At 36.2% G+C, this 22284-nt stretch overlaps 1 protein-coding gene across 6 annotated transcripts in view; it reads right to left on the bottom strand.

Annotated features, from left to right (window-relative positions):
* Nucleotides 1–1140: 1140 nt before the first annotated feature.
* Nucleotides 1141–22284, bottom strand: part of LOC586619 (uncharacterized) — a 61631-nt gene continuing 40487 nt past the window's right edge. Inside the window, exons 6-20 of one of the 6 annotated variants that reach the window (XM_030977047.1) lie at nucleotides 21940–22033; nucleotides 18890–19234; nucleotides 18357–18467; nucleotides 16717–16785; nucleotides 14685–14789; nucleotides 13669–13928; nucleotides 12929–13099; nucleotides 11480–11684; nucleotides 9109–9222; nucleotides 8529–8719; nucleotides 8063–8185; nucleotides 7021–7132; nucleotides 5085–5181; nucleotides 4108–4207; nucleotides 1141–2592 (exon numbers count right to left, since the gene is read on the bottom strand). In XM_030977047.1, coding sequence (XP_030832907.1) covers nucleotides 2515–2592; nucleotides 4108–4207; nucleotides 5085–5181; nucleotides 7021–7132; nucleotides 8063–8185; nucleotides 8529–8719; nucleotides 9109–9222; nucleotides 11480–11684; nucleotides 12929–13099; nucleotides 13669–13928; nucleotides 14685–14789; nucleotides 16717–16785; nucleotides 18357–18467; nucleotides 18890–19234; nucleotides 21940–22033 — 2175 coding nt within the window. In that variant the 3' untranslated portion in view covers nucleotides 1141–2514. 6 annotated transcript variants of the gene reach the window in all.

Here is a 22284-nt window from a genome sequence, read left to right as displayed (position 1 = left end):
AACGAAAATATGAACGGCCCGAAAATGACGAGCGGGCGGTCGAGGACAACCAAGTGATTTTTTTTTTTTTTTTTTTTTTTTTTTGGGGGGGGGGGTGGGGCTAAATTTACGCACAGCCAGTGCGTCCATGCATTAATTGCACGCCCGAGTAAAACTATGTCCGGTCAATTCATTCTCTAAACTGTTCAGCAGTCTGTAGGGAATTTTATGGATGCTGCTTCGAACCATCAGAGGCCTAGAACCTTCATATGTTGGATTTTATTTTTTTAATTCTCATTTTGTACATAGGCTCGCTCTAAAAGGGCAGAATTTCGATGGAAACATTACATTTGTCTTGGTTACTCTATTTTCGAAAGCAAATTTCAATTGTACAATAAAAAATGAGCTCAAAACGATTTGAATTGAAAGACTTTATTATATTTTAGACTTTATTCATCACATGATAATAACACTAATCATGTAACAGAGCAACGAGATGACTGCCGTCGTTCACAAGACAAATTACTTTCATTTAATACCTGTAACAATAGCACATTTATACAACATTGGGGCAAACTTCAGCTCGATATGCATTCATCCTTCAGCTTTGAAAGTTACAAAATATAAGGGTTAATTACCCCCCGCGGGAAGAATCTATTTTTTGTTGTTGTAAGTATACCTTTTTCTTCAGGGCTATGTTAAATAGTCATTTTTTTTAATAATTAACATGAATAAAACCTTTCTGTACATCATAATTTAAAGAAATGTTGTTCATAATTATTAAGTCATTACGCTGAATGAAGTGGTGTAAGGAGTTACAGAGCAATGTTCCTAAAGGTTATCTGAAGGTTAATGCAATCTTAACAACTTGCTAGGAAAAGTTATGCGCTTCAATTTTAGAGCAATTTCTGAGCAATGTTCAACATATAGTCAAGTCCACTTTCTAACAGTATTATCATGAAAGTTGCCGAATTAACTAACCCTTTCATATTCATGTAAACCAAAATCCAGCGAGCAAAGATGTCCTTTTTACAGCCGAAACTTTGCAATGACCATAGCCATAATTTATTGAAACATTTTGTACATAATGGGGAACGACATTTTTTTTGGCTGACATGGACCCCGGACTGGACCCCCCCCCCCCCCCAACCCCCTTGCCCCTCTACCTTAAAAACACACCGAAGCGTGCACAATAAGCCAGTTCGTAAATAATATCTGCGCATGGGCAGATAAAGGTCATTTGTTCTCAAATTGTAAAACCCATCGAGACGAATACTGGTATCGTGTTCATGAAAGTTATGTAATCAGCATTCATTTATGCATCGACAGAACATTTATCTGATACACAGGTGGAACTATATCTCAAGAGGCAAACAAAAGGTATTCATGAAGCACCTCTATCACTTCGGCAGTGATTATTCTAAAATGCAGAAGTGGGATGGATCCACTGTGTAAAAGATCTGTGGATGTTTGGGGGTTATGCGTTCCGAAGCTGTTTACGAACTGGCTTGTTGAGAGCATTAATACTATAACTGGGCAACAGGTAGTAGAAGGACCTTGATTAGGGACTTTTAGATTCTGCACGACGAGAACGTGGACTGCCCTTTTTAAGGCAATGTGACGTCCTTTTAAGGCACTGGCAGTGACGTCACATTGCCTTAAAAGGCAGTCCGAGTTCTCGTCGTGCAGAATCTAAAAGTCCCTATTATCGATGTTGACCCTTATTTATATACACATTTTATACCTTTCAGTCTCTAATAAACAAGGTTTGGTTTTACAGCTAGATAATCTTGGATAGTTGTATAGCATTAAACATGAACATTCGAATAAATATATACATCTTAAAATACTTTATAACTAATTTGTTTGGTAGATACTACTTTCGTCTATCGAGCCGGAAGGACATTGGTTCTATGTAAAAGCACGAGGATACGCTATTTAGGCTCCCAACCTGACGATTACGTAATGCGAAGTCGTTCTATTTACATTTTGTTAGATCTTACATATTTACACTTTGTTAAATACATTATAAACTGTACAACTATAAAATAGATAATAAATCTGTTTTGAATACTTGATATTGCACATTCATCACGTTATATTGGGATACTGAAAGCATAATTTTAAAATCACAAAGTAATCATTACTTCATGAATTAGGCTACGTTTCGTCGAAAACTCGGGTGTTTCCTTTTCCTCTTCAGATGAAAATTAGGTCATTTTATCGGCTTTTGATTGGGTGACGAGGATGACGCATGTGTCCACGTGATCTGGTGATCAAGCCACTGACTTCCATTCACTATAATTTAGCACCTTGCACGCTCGTCCAAATAACTTTCTTTCTGGTAAGGAACCTTGAAATCTATGACGTCGCAACATAATAGTTTCGATATGACCAAGAGCCGTACGAATTGGAACTTTGCGTTCGCCCGCAGGAACATTCTGAAGGGTCCGGTTTCCATTTAACAAAAAGGAGCTATCATGACGATAATTCTTTCATTGTCATTAAAGCTGGTTATCTTAATGTTCTCATTGTTCACTCGTCCGGTGTAGAGTTTCCATCATACGTGTATTCATATAGACGCTCATCAAAATCGTCAAGTACGAGGTAGTTCTAAGGAAAGAAAACATGACATAAATTATTAGAAGGGGTAATAAAGAGCCCTCGCGCAGAATTTCCTAATTGAGGCCTCTTTAACTTTGTAATAAGTGCCCCTTTTTATATTTGATATTATGTGCCTCGTTTATTTTTACACGTGCCCCTATCCTTTCTAATTATTGCCATTTTCCTTCTAATAATTGTCCCCTTTTTCATTCTCATAAGTGCCTTTTTCATCTCTGGCGAGTGTCCCATCTCAGAGGCGAGTAGTGCCCCCTTTTCGCCTCTTTTGAATCCGATTTTTACTTTGACAAGTGCTCATTTTCTTTTCAAATAAGCATCTTTTAACATAGGATATGATTATTGTGTCTCCTTTTCCTTTCACTATACAATGTGCTCCTAAATTAAAGCGACTAAGAGCAACTTTTTCTTCAATTTCACCAAAAACTTGCTCGCTACATTCGCTCGCATTTTAAGTTAATATAATTTTGTTTCTTCTTAAAGGGAAATCCAACCTTGATAGCAAACTTGTCCAGAATAAAACAGAAAAATCAGAGAAGCATACTGATGAAAGTTTCAATAAAATCGGACACAAAATGAAAAAGTTACGAATTTTTGAAAGATGCAATTATTATAGGTATGGGCTCTTCAAAATTGGCTGAATTGATGATGTCTATGTGATGTGGTGGCGTAACACTTTCCCATTTGCTCCAATACACAAAAGGACCACAATTTTAACTTTTCATCAATGTATGACTCGCGATGGTCTGTTCTTTTTAGAGGACATGTAATAATGTACTATCCCTGATATATTTTGAGTAGTGCCCCGAGGGTGAAGGCACTTGGAAGAAAAAACAGAAATAAGTGATATATTTGTACGCGGCAAACGGGAGAGTACTCCGTCACTGCGTCACAATCCAGTGACAAAATTGCCGATTTGAGTTTTGCACAGCTGTAGTGATCTCATAATTCAAACATTCATAACTTTCTTAATATTGGTCGGATTTATTTCAAACTTTCGCCATTCTGTTTCTCTGTTTTTACGCTTCCATTCAAATGAACTTATTAGAAGGGTTGGGTTACCCTTTTAAGACCTTTTAAGTCTTTCATGATAAGGATTGTTTTTTCCTCTTTATAAGATGTAATTTTTCACACTGCGACCTCACAAATCTTAAAACTTTTGCTAACTCGCTTCACCCCCTCCCAAATGAATATTCAGATCATCACACCTAAATGCAAAGTATGATGCTTAAGCAGTATCTTGGACCATGTAAAGAGCGAAACAAACAATGAAGTCATCCCTGATAATCTAATCACAATATAGGGGTAAAAGGGCCTATCAATTTCATGTATAATTTCGATTTGAGGTGACCCCTTTTGTAGTGCCCCTTTTTCCAGAAAGTGTCCTTTTTGTTGGTGACCTCCACCCCCACCCCCCCCCCCCCCCCACTTTGAAAGACGATCCGTCGCCCCTGCATTACTTTACATGAATAGACCTGTAAAACTAATCTAACATAGATAAAAGCTTACCCCAGATTCGATCAATATCGTCTCTAATCGATGTCTCAGTTGGTCGAAAGTTGGTCTCTGCTTGTTCTCGTCTCTCCAACATTCCAACAGGATAGAATATCTAAAGAAAGACAAATAAAAATAGAAGGACGAAATACAATATGGCGAAAATCATTTAACGGTAATGGAAAACGCCATGAAAACAAACAACAACAACAACAATACTTTTGGATGTGATTAATTTGAGATTCTTTCTGACCAGTAATTATATTTTTCCTTTTTTTTTACAAGAAAAACGGTAAGTTTGGACTGACATGACAGAATCAACCATCTTGTTTTTATACTATTTTGATTAATGTTCGCTTGGGACATGGGCTGCTTTTATCGAATACTGAATATTAACAAATAATGTACCTCGTCAACCATGTGGAAAAAACAATGTACTCTGCACTCCAGAAATTCCTTCTTACTGGTGCCCATTTAGCATCCTGGGTGAAGAGTGGCAAATTTAGGTTGATGTCTTGCCAAATGACATTGGTCTCGCGTCGTGGCTGTTCTCTATCCGTACGTCTTAATAAAGCAATGTACGTGCCCACCCGCACACTAGCTATAGAGTTAACACCTAAATTACTCATACCCCTTGTAAATTTGATTTTTTTTTTTTTTTTTTTTTTTTTTTTTTTTTTTTTCTGTGTTTTTCGTAACTCAAGAATGAAGGGTAGACTGGTTGAATTCGGGCCTCTGTTGAATACTTTTAAATTTTAACTTCAATATTACACATTATAAAGAAACATCAATTGAGAACAAATCCACTTTTCAAAACTTGGTAAGGGTGTGAATAATTTACCTGTTAACTGTATGTACAACAGAATTACTCACGAAGGTGAATTCGTGGGTAATGGTGAAATTTGGCGGATGAGCGAGCCCACGCACTCAGAGGTAAAATATTTAGGAATAACCGGAATCTGGTCTAGACTTAAGTTAGAGACTTAACTTACATTTCTTCACTGCAGTGTTCTGGTCTCGGCATCCTGTAGCCTTTCTGGAGGTCCTTGATGAGCTTCTTACTCGGGACACCAGGGTACGGGTATGATCCTACAGAATAAATTTTGTTTTTGTCAATTAAATTTAATTATTCAACACCATTGAAAACAGTGAAACAAAATATATATAAATGTACAATACAATGTCAATATAACATATATATAAACATGACATGAATTCAAATACATTTTCTACAGCGATATAAATTACACAAATTCCAAAAATAGTTATTAGTAAATTTAATGCCGAGAGTAAAACAAGAAATTATTAATTACAATGAGTTGTGATCAATGGTAGAATATAGTCAAAATAGCACATGTGCTAGTCGAGGCTGACTCTCAAGTTTAGGAATAAACGAAATTGATCCGACATAGCATCATTTATCAAACGTCATCAAGACAGATAGAAAAAGCTGTTTGTGATGAATATTAAGACCCTATCCAATGTTTTTTAAAAGCTTTTTATCAATGGAAAGCTGAATAAACGTAGAATACAAATATGAAGGAAAACAAATATTTTTTCCTTTCAGAATTGCAGTAAAAAAAAATGAAACCTTATTTGATTTGATTTGATTTAAATATTTCTGTTTGATTTTCTTTTTCTTTTGCATTTTTACAAATATATAACAAACAAATATTGCAAATTTACACATGACAAAAGAATATATGTAGAATAAAGTAAGGCTGGGTGTAATCAAACAGGAGGGTTGACAAAATAAGCAAAGCTTGATAGTATGACTACCCTCAAAGGATACATAATAATACAAATATGAAGGAACAAAATATTGGTAAAAGGGGGAAAAGACAGAAAAAAAGAAGAGAAAAGAAAGAGGGGATGCACATCAATATTCACAGACTTATGTGGGAGTTGGATTTCAAATTGATATATAAAGATTTTAAAAAAGAAAAGAAAATGCAAATTTGAATACTGAGTGGCCAACTTGGGATACAATAGAATGGAAGACTCGCGAGGTTCGGACAGTAAGAATGTGAAAGTAAGATCAGCCAGCTGGTTTTAAACCTGGGCCTGCGAGTCGGAGCCTTGAAATGTTTGTTTAGAAGACAGTGTTTATTCAGTATCCCAAGTAGGCCACTCTTTATACATACGTTTATTCATACCAGGTCATGGAAGGTTATAATCAACGTTTCAATGAATGGAAGCAAAAAAAGTAAACAGTACAGAAAATTATCGAGTTTTGTAACGATGGGTAAACGAGGAAAACTTATTATGTAACCCTTCAAAATAGCGGGTCAACAGGGGTCAGCTTTGCCGCAGTTATGAGACGACATAACAGGTGAACCCGAGTTGAGGCGATTAGCCGTGCTTAAGTAATGCAAAGTCGTTGTAAATATGCGTACTCAATAAAAGATAATGCCATCAAGTCGATATCTAGTTTTTTAGGTCGATAACTTCCAATTTTTAAAGCTTTAGATTTTCGAAAAAACATTATATTTCATCAATTCATAAGGAAACAGTGTCTTATTGTTTGCATACGTGGGTTGACGTTCATAAGGCTAATTGCCCTTTTTGTTAACCCCACATTCCCATAAGCTTTTGTTTGCTCCTTCCCTTTGTAATATTCTTGTAATCGATCTTTTATCTGTATATGGATGTGATGGTTATTTTACATAACTGCTAAGAAAGCATAAATGCTTGCAAGTAAGCGACCAGAAGGCCGACGGCTTTAGGTCCTCTCCGAGGGACCTGGTAATGGGGATTAATGTCTTACCAAAGGGCACTAGCCTTGGTATCGAGCCCGGGTCACCGGAATACGAGACCACTGCTCCACCGACTGAGCTATCGCGCCTCCTCATGTTTGTACCTGTATGTTTCTTTCATTTTTGTTTAATGGAGAATTTAATAAATGAAATGAAAAAGAATGATACGAACCTATTGTGACGATTTCCCACATAAGTACACCAAATGACCAGACATCGCTTTGTATGGTATACACGTTATCCAGGAGAGACTCTAAGGCCATCCAGCGAATAGGTACGCGACCCTGAAAGATAAGATTATAAGTTAGGGTTGGGTTCCAATTGGGTGCTAAAATAGGCTTAAAGTGACTCGGTAACATTGTTGAAGGCTGATGAAAAAAATGTGTATTTTTGGTATGAAATGTTACTTATTATATTCCTTAATACCGTACTTACCCTCTAACAGGCGAAAATTCTAAGAAAATTCTCAAACTACAAAGATATTTATGGTTTTCTTTGAAGGTGTCACCGTGCTACACACTCTAACAGTGATTAATAGCAAATTATCCCAACATTTTGTTAATTTTTCCAACCGTTTTTCCTTGAAAGTAAGACTGAAGACAGGCTTTTAAAAATATTTCAGCACTGAAATGTCTGGAATGGTATAGAGCAAATTCATTACTTTGTGACGATTTACATTCACCTAAAATTTAATTAAAATGCAATAATATAGTTGGGAGATTTAAGGATTCGATCAGATCAGTTTTTGTTAATAATAATGGTCCGTTTTCACTAAAACTTTTAGATTATCTTCAATTGTACATCTAGCATTGAGATCACTACCTTAGCACCATTTTCTCTCATCTGAACAATATTCCCTTTAAGGTGCGGATTAGGTAATGTGTAAGGTCTAGGGCACTGTTTCATGAAACTTGCTATCAATACAAAGTTACACAATTGTTACATGTAAGCTACTGAAATCATTGCAGTTGATCGGTTGATGGCAAATTTGTCATAGAAATTAAGTATTAGTTATTAATAACAAGTTTTATGAAACAGGGCCCAAATTTGAGGTCAGGTAGAGAAAATTACCGAGGAGCAAAGGTCGTTAGTGTGGTATGTCGAATTTTTGTCTTGCATGCTGATCATTTATTACGCTTTTCTTTTGTGAAACAACAGCAACAACAATATCATTATTATGAACAACAACAACATTAAAAATCACAATTTCTTACCTGTGTTTTTCTTTGGTAGACACCGCCATTCATGACGTCACGTGCTAATCCAAAATCAGAGAGCTTACATACTCCATCACGTGATAAGAGGATGTTACGTGCAGCAAGATCTCTGTGTATACACTGCATGAAGTAAGAAAGAAATACAAATATTTTTTGGTCACTCCATACCCAGGAGAATAATGGGATCCTTTGAAAGGAGAATTATGTTACTTTTTTTTCTTTCAAAGAATGTGAAGTATAAAATAAATCATAAAAATGGCAATGTTAAGCAGTGCATGTTACCGTGTGTGTCGATTATATTTCTTTTAAATTTACATAAAGTGTGGAAGAAGGAAGCACCTATGTTGTTTATAATATTTTACTTCATAAAACACTAAAAAAAACTCATATTTTACCCACATGACTCTAATAGTTTATGACAGTAAAAAAAGGTACGATTTCTATGTTCTAAAGTGTTGATTACCATCATGGAAGAAAGATACGCCATTCCATTGGCTATCTCATATGCATATCTGATGAGATCCGTGGGTGAGAGAGTTGTGCGCATGCTCGTTCTGTGCATCTCAAAGTCTTCTACCCGTTGTCTGCTACTGCGCAGATGCGAGAGAAGGTTGCCGTTGGGCAAGTATTCCATGATGATTAACGGTGATTCGTCTAAATAAAGAGTAATTAAGAGGGAAATCGTAATAATTTGTAACGTGAGCTTACATTTACAGAAATGTATCATATTTTAGAGTATACAAATTGAGGAATTAAATAAGATATATTAACAGAAAGTACGCTATTTTTCGTTACAAATAAAGTTCACTGCCTATGAACATAAAACTAATTTGTTTTTAACAAAACTGTATGGACTTAAATGAAGAGCGTAAACTTAATTGTTGTTTTTTAAATATATAGACGATGCTGAGGATAAAAAAGGGACGTTTCGATGCCCCACCATGGCTAAAATTAGGTCATATAATTGTATTGATATAAAATACACACATTCACCGAAAATGTTGTCTCTATGCTAATTAAATCGTGTTACCATGGCTACTTACATCCATCTTTAGTACAGCATCCAAAGAGAGTAACGATGTTAGGATGAGGTTTGAGTAGTTTCATGACAGAGAGTTCCTTCAGTAAATCTTGATGATCCAGACCCGTTGCATGCTCTGGTCAAAAGTAGAAACAAATATATGGGTAGAATGCATTTACTCAATATTTTCCAATTGACTCTATCACCTTCATGGTTTCACTGTTTGACAAAGTATTGTATTAAAACACATTTTAAATATTGATAACGTTTCTTGTAACTCCGCAGGGGGTGTTTCACTAAGAACAAGATAGACTTTAAGATGGACTAACTATGGCAGGCCATTCATGCCATTGATTGCTCTCACCATTATGATCTTTAGATAATATCTTTTCCTTCAATAATGAATTATCAAAAAATGTAAATTCTGTAGATGTGTGACCATGATTTGTACGTCCCTAGAGAGACCAATGCCAGTAAATGGTGAGAGCAAACAGTGGCATGAACGGCCTGCCATAGTTAAGTCCAACTTAAAGTCTATCTTAGTCTTTGTGAAACACCCCCCTAGGACTAATAGTCAATCATATACATTGGAAATCGATTCTCATTTACAAAATTGTTTATTATTAAAAGCTATGAGTAATTCATTATGCATATTAAGTTATCATTATGGGTCTACGACTTATATATCTATTTTCTTTTGTTAGATTCCCTTTTAAAGACATGATTAGTACTACACTACACTCCAATGAGTGCAAGACGAAGAGTTTTAGTATGTCAGTTTCCCATTTCTTTATTGCGTATTCATAAAGAGTTGATGTTATATTATGTAGTTCTTATCTGTTTTAGGGAATGCATATGGACTGAAATTGATTTAAAAAAGCGAACTTTTGATTCTGTGTTATCTGTCACATGCCTAACCCGTTTTGAAGAATATAATTAAATCGATAAATATGGAGACCTTAAAGGTACTATGTCCCTTTTGCAGCCAACCTCAAATTCTGTAGAACTTTGCAGGAATTATGAATATGTCATGTATGTCCTATCTGTGAAATTTAAACGTTAGCAGTGTCCTCATATTCAAATTATGCAAGAAAACCCGTTTACTTGCTAGACTTCACTGTCAGACACTCAGTTGAGTGACTGACTGGCTTTTTTCTTCTTTGGTAATAACATACATGAAAAGAGTTGTAAAGGTTACATAAGCATTTGTCTACATCAATAACCCACTTCTTGTAATGGCCAAGATTAAACTGATTGAATCTTTGCGCAGCATATGACGTATGACCATTCGGTACAATTGTCTGAAAATCAAGACTATTACTTTTGGGCTCTATAGCCCTAAAGTCGATTTGACAACTAATAATCATTATTTTCCCACTTGAAGACATTTTCAAGCCCCACCTTTTTTTAGGGAAGTTCTAAATAAGTATTATCTTTCAAATGCAGTTGGAATTTAACTTTTTCATTTTTTGGGTCTGGAAATGGGACAGTGGTACCTTTAATTCGCAGGTCTAATAAACCAGTTTACTTAAGCTATGGTCACAAATCAGAGCAGCGACTGACCGATCAGTAGCCTGCTCGGTCGCTGCTGGAATTAGGCATCGCCCAGCGATTAGGTCTGTGCCCGGGCGGCGACCGCCCAGGCACCGAGCGTATTTTGGGCGGCGAGTGAAAAGTGAGCAGGCACCGCCCAAATTTTAACTCCGCGCTAAAACTTCAGCGGCGACCGAGCGATGCCCTAAAAACAAACGGTGTCTGGGCGGCCGCCGCTCGGTGGCCGGGCAGCCGGCGGGCAGAATTGGTTAAAAACTCGCCGCTCGGCCGCCGAGCAGGCTACTTTTGGGTAATGTGACCATAGCATAACATATTTAAAGCTTGCCCAATGCTACCCGAAATAGCAACAAATAATGTAAGCAGATTGGATTCCAAGTATTGTAGTTCATTCATTAATAACAGGTTAATGGAATAACTCGTCACTAGGTCCCCAGGTAAGAAACATACATAAATTTGAATATGTTAGTAAACCGGTCTATTCAGATTGTGTGAATCTCACTATGAACATGACGGACAAAGAAAGACAAAATATACAGTTCCTCAGGTAGATAAAGGAACACCCCTTTTACTGCTCTTATGTAAAAATGTGTAGAACAGGTGTCACATGCATATTCACCTTTTTACACATTTTTATATAATAGCAGTGAAGGGATGTTCCATTGTCTACCTGAGGAACTGTATATTTTGTCCTCTTTCTTTGTCCGTCATGTTCACAGTGTCTATTACCTAATAATGGGAATGAAATGGATGAATCCGGTATAAATTTAATTTGGAATGAGGGAATTAGAACAATTTAATTGGGAATGAGGGAATTTAGAAGTCAACCAGTTAATTCTAACCTAACGGAAGTGGAGTACCTTTGAGCATTTTGATCGCGACGACAGTCTTACAGGCCGGTTTGATGATCCCCTCAGCGTCTCCACGCACAACCTTCCCGAAAGAACCGGTCCCGACCACCGCTCCAATCACTAACCGTTCCCGCGGGAACTCAAACTCTTTACCCATCGAACTCATAGAGCCAGAGTGAACGCCAGTTTCATAATGCTAGAGGGGAAATGAAAATGAAATACAAAGATCATTTCTCTATTTCAATGTGGGGTCGTGTCAAATTTGTATACGCCAAATAAATAAAATTAACACATTTTTTTAATCATGATGATAATGATAATGATAATAATAATAATGATGATGATAAAATTAACTTAAAATTTGAATGCGCTTTACAATAATAAAACACCAACATTATATATAACTACTAATCATGAATTAAAGAATTGTCAGAATAAGAACACAATTAGCCAAACACTTATCAACATCAATTATAGAGACACCAAAGCAAACTATGACAAAATTATAGTATAATTATGTAGTTTAAATGATATACCAATTAGAATCTTCCATAGCATATATGCATGAATGTAATCTACGACGATTGTTAAATGTTTTCATACTCTTCAAACAACATCTTGAGTAGGAAATAAATATCAGAAGATGCATCATTAAAAATAGATACCAGGGGTGTTTCACTAAGACTAAGATCAACTGTAAATTGGATTTAACTTTCGCAGGCCAATCATGCCACAGGTTGCTCTCTCCATTGGTTTCTCAATTATGACCTTGATATGATTTTTTTTCTTTCAATAATGAACTATCAAAAAAGGTAAATTATGTACATTTCGTGACCACGATTGATACGTCCCTTGAGAAGCCAATGCCAGTGAATGATGAGAGAAAATAGTTGCTTGAACGGCCTACCGTAGTTAATTAAGACCAACTTAAAGTCGACCTTATTCTTTGGAAAACACTGTGTCGGTATTCGAACCCTCGACCTTCACATCTCCAGTCAAGCGCCTTTAACCAATCGACCACGACACAGAATTGACATAGGCCTATGTAATGTTTTTGTTACGCTTTTGGGGCATTTTGTTTTAATTTATCGTCTTATTATCTTTTTATATAATCACCCAAGGTATATTAATGGATCCTTATTGTGTTATCAAAATTGCGAATGGAAATAAAAACGACATTTTGTTGGCTTTTAATGTACAGCTAAAATAGTGGACGAAAATTGTAAACACAAACAGTACATTGTTTGACACACACGTAGTTATTTTGTTGTGTTTATATTAATAATAATGATAGTCCATTCTTGTATAGTGCATGATACTTAGTCTATATGCGCTTCCAAAGAGCTTCGGGATTATTACCCTTAGCTTCAGCTCCGGCTACCGATATCGGCGCACAGTGCATTTCAAGGAATACTCCTACCAGGTACCCATTTACCTCACCTGGGTCGAGTATGGCAAATGGACATTGGTGCCACGGCGGGACTTGAACTGCGGACCTTGTGGGTAAGATATTTGTTTGCTTACATTCACTACACTGACAGGACGCATCTGAATGGATGAAGACTCGCTATAGATGGACCCACTAAACCGATACAGTTCCTCTTCCATCTCCTGTAATGAGAACAGGACATGGTTAATAAATAGTCATGGTATGAGCTGAATAGGGGTTATTCACATTACCTAATGTTTCAGACTTCACAGTTATTTTATTATTTTATTATTTGCATAAAATGTGATACATCTTTAATTCATGATAAGAACAGAACACTCAACTCAAAAGCCGAAGACTAAACCAAATTGTGCATTTAACATTAATAATTATAATTAGTTCTTATCAAGCGCTTTTACAGACTACTAATCAGAGCGATGATACAATAAAAATGTATTTGAAACTATATCATACATACTTATAGCACTTTAACAAAATATTGATATAAAAGGTTAGGACATAATAATATCAGTCCAGAGATATATATTAAAGTTAAACATAGTGTGGAACTCAATGTATTTTATTCAACATGTTCTGAATTATGTTACTTTGATCAAATAATGTATCATATAATGTAAAATTATTTGCATTGTTTTCACTGACTTTCAACTGTTATTGTTATTCTATATCAAAACTGAAAGGAACCCTTCGTCAAATTTCCAACTTATGAGAAGTCGGCAACGGAACTCACGTCGGGTGGATTTCGCTGGCGCCGTTTCTGCCATTTCAGTAGCGGCATTGATGAAGCAAAGAAGATCAGCAAACCGCCGAGAAACATGGCCAAGATGGCGCCTACGATGATAGGGAAGGGTGACATCCCTTTCTTCTTCTTCTTCTCTCCCTCCGGTACGGTTGGTAGAGCGGTAAAAGGGTCATACCTACCGGGGTTCCTCGCCCGTACATCGGGGTCCATGTTGGATGTGACCGGTAAACTAATACCAGAGGTGCTAGCTAGAATCGTTGAGAGCGGTGCATTTAAAAAAGAAATGTGATGAATTCATGCTGAAGACTGATAAAATAGGTTTAACTTCCGAACAGTCGGACAAGAGTATATCAACAAATTAAAACTAAAATGTCATCGAAAGCCTTACTGAAGAAAGCATTACTACTAAAAGGCAATAGCATAATTAACATGCATTTCAATTTGCATACATTGATTACTATATTTCTGTAATGATATGAGCATGTGTGACTATTTACTATCACGTCTACATGTAAACTTATATTGCTAGCAAAACTAAATTATATTGTTGCATAGAAATACAATTCATGGTGATAATATGGAAATGATGCGGGGAGATATTTGTGGCTAGAGTGATAGGTTTTTAACAATGAAACAAGATAAATCAAAGTAGGCCTAATCATGATCGGATATTTCTTTTATTGTTAAAAAGTTCAGGGTCACTTTATTTTTGCGGCCAAATGGTTAACTTGAAAAGTTATAGAGTATTTGAAATTACTGTATTTAGACCTTTTTAAAACTTATTGTCAAGAATGTTTCCCTCCTAAAAGAATGATAAAGAACAGCGGAGTAATATCACTTTAACAGCGGAGGAATATTATTTTAAAAGTGCTTTATTTAGACGTTATAAAAACTCCCGCATATTAATTTGCCTCCTAAATTGATATGTTTGGTCTTTCAAAAATAGCATATAAATATGAAACAGATATAAATCCCGAGGAATTAAAATAGTTTAATGTGTGTACCAGGCATTGGGTATGATGCAGGAGCAAGCGGAGAAGTCATCATAGATCGTGTAGGCCCAGCCGTTCGAAACGATGTAGGTTTTACTGGATGTTGCTGGCCAGATGCTGCATAAAGATCGATAATTATCATCATTATTTTGAACATATGTAAGTTATGCACTCTATTCTTGTTCATATTTATTGAAAATTTTATCGCACAGTTTCGAATTCCGTCCTTGTTTATCCCAGTTAGTGTTACCAAAATATAATTTGTATCATGTAATTATATTTGTATTTTCCATCCAAAATTGCTTTATTCCTGATTATAGATGAAAATCACGTTTGACATAACTTCGTGGTATTTCAAAACAAAAGCACGTCCTTATGGTATGATTTAAATGTTTTGCTTGGTTTAATCTTTTTAGGTCGTTACTGTCAGCGTTCAATGAAATGAAGTGAAAAAGAGAACAAAAGAATGAAAGACAAAGATATATCACAGACTCATCAACAATTAAATGAAAAACTCACGTAGGCAATTGTAGACACAATATCAATATAGAATTTAGATGAGCAAAAGCATATTGTAAAATGGGGAAATTCAAATTTTATGAAGAGATAAATTGTCCCAGATATAAGTTAAAATTCGAAATACATATTTAATCATGATGTCAGTAACCTTTGATGACAAAGCTGAAGATTAATAAAAACAAAAACTTATTGCAGCTTGCACTTTCAAAGATGGTTTAAGCCTGAATCGTTATCTAAAACTCAAACTTTGCATGAGTAGTCAAAAGAATTCAAAATAAAGAAGAAAAACGGTTACTTCGGTCGTAGAATTTGACATTATTTGGAAAAAAATCATGATCTATAAACAGAAGGGAATGTGAAAAGGTAACTTTTTCGTTTGTGCGTTGACTGTTCGTCTTTTGGTCAAACACGTTTAAATGTAGACAATATAATCTGTTTGAAACCTAAATGGATTCCGATTATATATCCATCTCGGAATCCAAGACTAGAAATATTTCATCACGTAAGTGTGAGTGAGTCACAGTACAAAATAATAAACAAAATTGAACAAAACTTCACTGACGACAGTTGGGTGACTATTAGACAGATTAATGTACAGTAATAACAGGACAAAACAAAGAACAAACAATACTCAACAATGTAAAAATGTTCTGAAACAAAAACAAGCTTTTAGGGTCAGGTGAATTAGTTGACTCAAGTGGAATGTAGACAAGATGAGATGATGTAAAGATGCTGTAAATTTATGGAGAAAGGGTTTTATTAGTTCATGCTATCAAAGTGAAATAAAGAAAAATGATTCTTAATGGTGCAGAGTTAATGCCTGCAAAAGTGCAAAGGGAAATGATGTGCAAAAATGATAATTATGTTAACTATCTTTCTCATAGAGCCAAAACGTCGGTATATCGTTAAAGCAACCATAAGCCTACTAAGAGAAATAATTATTGCTGCAGAGTAACCTTTCTTATGAAAAGATTTTCATATATTATTTGTCATTTTGGTGTTTAAATGCAATTCTTTACGACGACTTGATATTTTTAAATCACCATTAATTTTTCAATTAAAGTCGGGTAAAATAGAAACACAATTACGGAAAATAACAAAAGTAAATGGCATGATGTATAACTATAATCATCGAAAATGATATCGCGAGTGCCATTCGTCTGTCCCAAAATGTATAGTCAACAGGGGATCTAAAAGATCACGACGTTTCGTGTGCCGCTGCTATACTTCGGCAGGTGATACAATATATTGTAAGCAGGCATGTTTTAGATCCCTTGTTGACCATACATTGCGAGACAGACGAATGTCACTAGCGATATTATTTTCGATACTATATCCGCAATGAGTAATATATTTAGCAACTATAATCATGTTGAATAGAAATCAATCCGCTTTAAGCGTGGTGACTGTAGTGTCAATTCCTACTATTTTTGCTAGCATTTGGAATACTATTCAGATCTTCTTTTTTTCAATGATAGTAGTTAATTGATGTACATGTTGATGCAAAATGAGTAATGTTGTATACCAGTCGAGAGGAGGGGTACGGCTAGGGGATTAGAAAGGTTCGATGCCCGAACTACGGTATGCGATGGAGCTACAAGAAACGACAAAAAGAGATGCAAACAACTAATCGTCAATAAATTAGAATTCTAAACAACATATACGGTACGCATGCAATCTTATCTACCGCTTGTCTATCTATATATTATTTCCATACAACTTTTTGATATAAATTCTGCCATAGCATTTGATATCAAATTTTTTATCTAGTGCTAAACAATTGCTAGCAAATACAGTCAGTCATCACAGTCCAGTATATCCGCTACATGATGTCTGTTACCAAGGGAAATATTCTCTAGCTGATAATTTGTTTATTACTTTACATCTGATAAATGAACATCTCATGTCTTCATTGTATTGTATTTTTGGAACCTCGAATAATTCATAATCAGCATCAGCATCATCATAATCAGTATCATCATCATAACAATCATGATAACGATGATAATAGTGATGATGATGATAATGATAAATCCAAAGACTTCTTTTGTCAAATTCTCGGTTTCCCATGGTCAACAAAGATTATCCCGTAAAAAAAAGATAAAGGTTTTACCTGAGAATTAGCAAAAAGTATCAATGAAAACATTAGTGTAAGAAGAAATAGATATTGAGACCTAAAAATATTTGCAGAATAAGTAATTATAAATTATTATGTAAATAAGTTGCGCGAATATTACTTCTGTGATTGTGTGGCATGTGTTTTTTTGCAACAAATTCTTTTAATGTAATTTGTTAATTATCGCACGTTGTTTTTTTTCTCTACAGAATTTGACCATATTCAAATGTTACCAAATTTTTCTTCATATTCACAAAAATGGGTACAGACATCTTTTTTCAAATATATGATTTAGCACATTTTCTTTTGTATACAGAATTTGCTAGATTAATATCAAAATGTGGAGGGCGCACTGTTCGATGGCAAAATTGTGCTGCCAAATAGACAAGAAACTTATTTTTATATCAGTTTATTAGGAGTGCTAGTGGTTAGAAAGGAGGATTATCTATCAGGCATGCATGCATCTTACGTTTCCAAGTTATAATTTCTGTCACGTCAAATGTTATTCAAGAAACAAACACAGTTTCACATTGGATTCTACTCGAACTCAATTACAATTTACAAGGATCTGAACAGTAAGGGTTTACTAATGAAAATATATGAAAGCAGGGGGGGGGGGGTGTTTCATAAAGCTGTTCGTAAAGTTTTACATGACTGTACTAGCGACTTGAATATGAATTGCCAGATAGGAAGCCCAAATTTTCTCCTGATGTTTTAACAAAGTGTGACTATATTTCCAATAATCTCAATTATATTATGGCAAAAAAATGTACTTTCATTAAAAATGTTTGTTATGATACGAATGCTAATCTACATCTGCACAGTTCAACTTTAGTTGATGCAGTTAAAAATGATTGAGCATCCCATTTGGCATTTCATATTTAAGTCATTCGTAAAGTCATGTGTAACTTACTAACAGCTTTATGACAGGTCACATTCAACATTTCAATTGCGTAATTGACAAAATCGACACAATCAGTACAGTATACACTTCACGGAATCAGTGGCAACATGGGGATAGTAAGTCGTTTACTGCAGTATTTACATACCTGTAGCGATTCGTAGCTCGGAGAAGTTACCATGACCGGCAGCATTGCCAGCGGATATTCGGATGAGGTAGGTCGTAAGGGGCCGAAGATGAGTCAGGACCAAGCTGTTTCCTAGAGACAAAAAAATACAAAGGAGCGTCAGGAAAATATCAGAATGAAGCATGACTTTCCAGGTGTAAAAAGTTAACCTTTTTTGTTGTTGATATATCGGACAGTTATATTCACTGCCCCAAACATACAGTAAAAGCATGCTCTTCTAAAAAAAAGCTCCTGTCGCAAATTCATGCCACAAAAAATTATAAACACCAGTTGTTAAATTATTTTGTTAAAGTTCCTTGAATGATTATTTCAAACTTGGGTAATAAAATTTGGTAAATTGATGGGCAATTTGTTGACTGTTGGCTATTGATGGTTACAGTCAGAAAAGTGTTTTGCCAGGAGAAATCAAGAATAAAAGCTTAATCCACCTACTATTAAAACCGGGAGATACATTTCCTTTTTAAATGAAACCGGTCCAATATTACAATTCTTACCAATATCAAATCGTCTAACTTGCACCTGGGGTGACACATAAGGTTGTTGGATCTGGTCGAGTGGCCCAGCCTGGTCCTGGACCCCATTCCCAGTCTCGTAAAGCTGCCTTTCCTGTGGGAAGTCCTGCCTGATCAGGGCTGGTCCTTCTTCCTCCTGGACCTCATTTAGTAGGAACTGAGCTGGACGACTCTGACGTAGATTGCCCATCATGACTGGGTGATAGGTCACCTGATAGTATAGGAGGGGGAATCCCCGGGCTGTCACGTGAGGGGGATCGAGTAAGATCTGAATAGTGGTGTCTGTTATCATACCAGGCCGAACATGCCGGGGAACGGGAGGTGGATCTGAAAACAAAAAATATTTCTCATTATTACTTTTAAATTCTGTAAAACAATTCATCATCACTGTACTTATATTAAGAAAAGTATATGTTCGTGATTGTAATATGTGCAGCGCCATTAGCGGCAGAGCCTGGTGGATACCGGCGCTATAAAATATCCATATTTTTATCAACATGGCTCATATCTCGAGCACATCAATGATAACAACCCTCCAACCCAGAACAAGGTCGAATGAGCAACAATCGGTAGGTGTGGAGTACTTTTGACGGTGTGACTATGGTTTTAGATTTGTAGGAATGTGGTTTATGACGCTTCCAATGGTAATGACCTATGGCCCGAACATTTATGTCGTCAATATTTTGTGAAAGGGTTTATGCTTAGCAAATCTTTCTTAAACCTCTTGTTAGGTAAATAATTTGACTTATCATTATTAACAAGGATAGCTATCAGAAAGATGTGTCTGGGACTTGCACATCAGCGCTTTAAACATGTCTCATGTGAGTTCATGTGAAGTATACTGCATCCTTTACTTTCTGTTAAGAGTTAGGAGCTTTTTGTACATGTTGTGAATATCTTTCAAGTAGCTGACAGACTACATTACATGTTATATTTAGTACATGTAGGATACAGGCAGGTTCCTAAGGGAGCATCACTCACTGATCATGTTCATTCTCTTAAGTATCTTTCTGCAAAAAGGTGGAAGGGCCGGTTTCCAATACAGTATAATGTCCAATCGTGTTCCTTATGTTATGCAGACTCATATCTATATCAGGGGGACGTTTCACTATACTTGTCATCAGTGACAAATAACAGATTTTGTTATAAGCTACTGAAATCCTTGCTTCTGATTGGTTATCGGCAGATTTGTCACTGGTTTTTGTCATTTGTCATTGAAAAGAGGCTTTGTGAAACAGGTCCCAGATCTACAATCCACATCTACTTGCGTGTATGAGCTGGATAATCTAGCGGTAACACAAGGGGAAAGAGTTTCTATTCAGAATAAGTTGGTTGAACATAATTCAAACAAGGATAATAGATACGAAAGAAGAAGGCAATTAGTTTGTCTTAGCTTCTTAGACATTTGGAAAAAATTAGACTTTCTAACGTTAGTTTCATTCTCTCTCTCTCTCTCTCTCTTTCTCTCCCCTCTCTCTCTCTCTATGCCTCCCTCCCTTTCTCTCTCTCTCCCTCTTTCATCAGACTTCATACTGCACGTAGTTATAGGGGTTCTTTAGAAAGTAGTCCACTAAAATATATTTTGTTGGCTTAAATGGCAGTGCCTAATGGAAAATAAGAACTAACAAAGTAAGTTGATGAATAAATAGATGAAAACGTAACTAAATAAATGAATTGATAAATTAATAAATTAATGTATGGATAAAAACATTGATAATTGAAAATACATGAATTCAAAAAACATGCATGAATGAATGAATACATGAAGAAAAACGGATAAAAAGAAAGAAATGAAATTCGGGGCATCTACATGTACCTCCCTTCTCACACAATAATTACTATGGATTGACAACTCTGCAAAACTCTCTTTGTTACGTCACAAGCCGAGGGCAATGGACGGTGAACAATAATTTCAATGTACTACTGGCAAGGGGCCATAGAATGATGTCCTTCGAGGGCGTAGCTAAAGGGACACGGGGGCACTCCCATGGAAATGGAATGGGGGAAAATGGAGAAAGGTGACAATTAAGGGAACAATGGAATATAACAAAACTAGAGAAAAAAGAGGGAACGTGCGAAGAAGAAGATAGAGTCAGCTAGACCGCAAGAAGGCCGTGTGGCTATGCAGCCCCAACGGCCATGGAATGTTAGGCTTCCTGAGAGTAATTTCAATTTGCAAAGAAATGTCGGCTTGCATCCAGGAATATAGATCGCATACTCGATCTTGTTATTAAAGAACAGGTCAGAAAATGGCTTAACTATTAGCAGTTATGGCTTTCATGCAGGCAGTCGACGATAGGATCTCTCCTAAAAACCTGCTTCTCCTTTTCGACGGCCTTTTAAAGTCATTTAATCAGTTACGCAATGAGACCGGTGCCCCCACTCTTTAATGATGCTTGAGTCCCCTGCCCCCATTATACTTTGCTCTGCTCCATAGTAAAATATCACTTGAGATAATTACATTCTGTCCAAAAACCTTTGCGCATGCAGGGCCGTCGCTGTGGAATGCGCTCCCTGAGGGATTCGTAATAGCAGATCAGTTAAAGTGTTTACAAATATTCTTAAAACGTATCTGTTAAATTCGGCATATATATAATTAATTGTTCGGTCATTTGTGTATGTTCTATCTTCCTTCTCTTCCTGTGTTCATAATGCAGTTGTTTTTATGAAGCGACCTCTTTCCTTTCTTTCTGTTTCGCTTTTGTGATGTTGGACTGTGGATCACAGGGTCCGCGGTTCGAGTTCCGCCACGGCACTAATGTCCTTTGGCAAGATATTAAGTTACGTCTGCCCCAGGTGTTAAATGGGTACCGGTAGAAAGGAATTCCTTGAATGCTGTGAGCGCCGAATTCGGCTGCCTAGCAGAGCCGGGTTAATAGGTGGAGCGCCTTGAGCAATATTATTACTATTTTCACAAGCTTTCCTGGGGCATTTGATTTTGAAGTGGATTCTGCGCCTCACAAATCTCGTATAAAATTACACTTATTATTATTATTATACCTGGACCTCCGCTGCGTCATGTTCGTACATACCTGCTCTTGAAAGGACAATGGCGTGTTGGCTTCTTCCCAGTTTATTCGACGCATGACACCTGTAGGTCCCGAAGTCTCTGCCTTGGGGCGTTATCTGCATGAAAAACATCACAAGATCAATGCTTCATTAGGCCTATATATATATATATATATATATATATATATATATATCTACATTTGTCATTTAATCTTTATTTGCCTCACCCGACGCAGGTAAGTGGGTACTTGGTAGGATATACCACTTGAAAACACTGAGCGCTACGTTACGGACAGTGTGCAATGTAATTAATATCCTCCCTTGGAAGGAGTGTTATGTTATTAAAGACGTTAAATCATGAACAAGAA

Source organism: Strongylocentrotus purpuratus, unplaced genomic scaffold, assembly GCF_000002235.5.
Source record: "Strongylocentrotus purpuratus isolate Spur 01 unplaced genomic scaffold, Spur_5.0 spur5_scaffold_1, whole genome shotgun sequence".
Taxonomy (NCBI): Eukaryota; Metazoa; Echinodermata; class Echinoidea; order Camarodonta; family Strongylocentrotidae; genus Strongylocentrotus; species Strongylocentrotus purpuratus.
The sequence above is the reverse complement of the archived record's forward strand: the minus strand, read 5'-3'. Positions and strand labels throughout refer to the sequence as shown.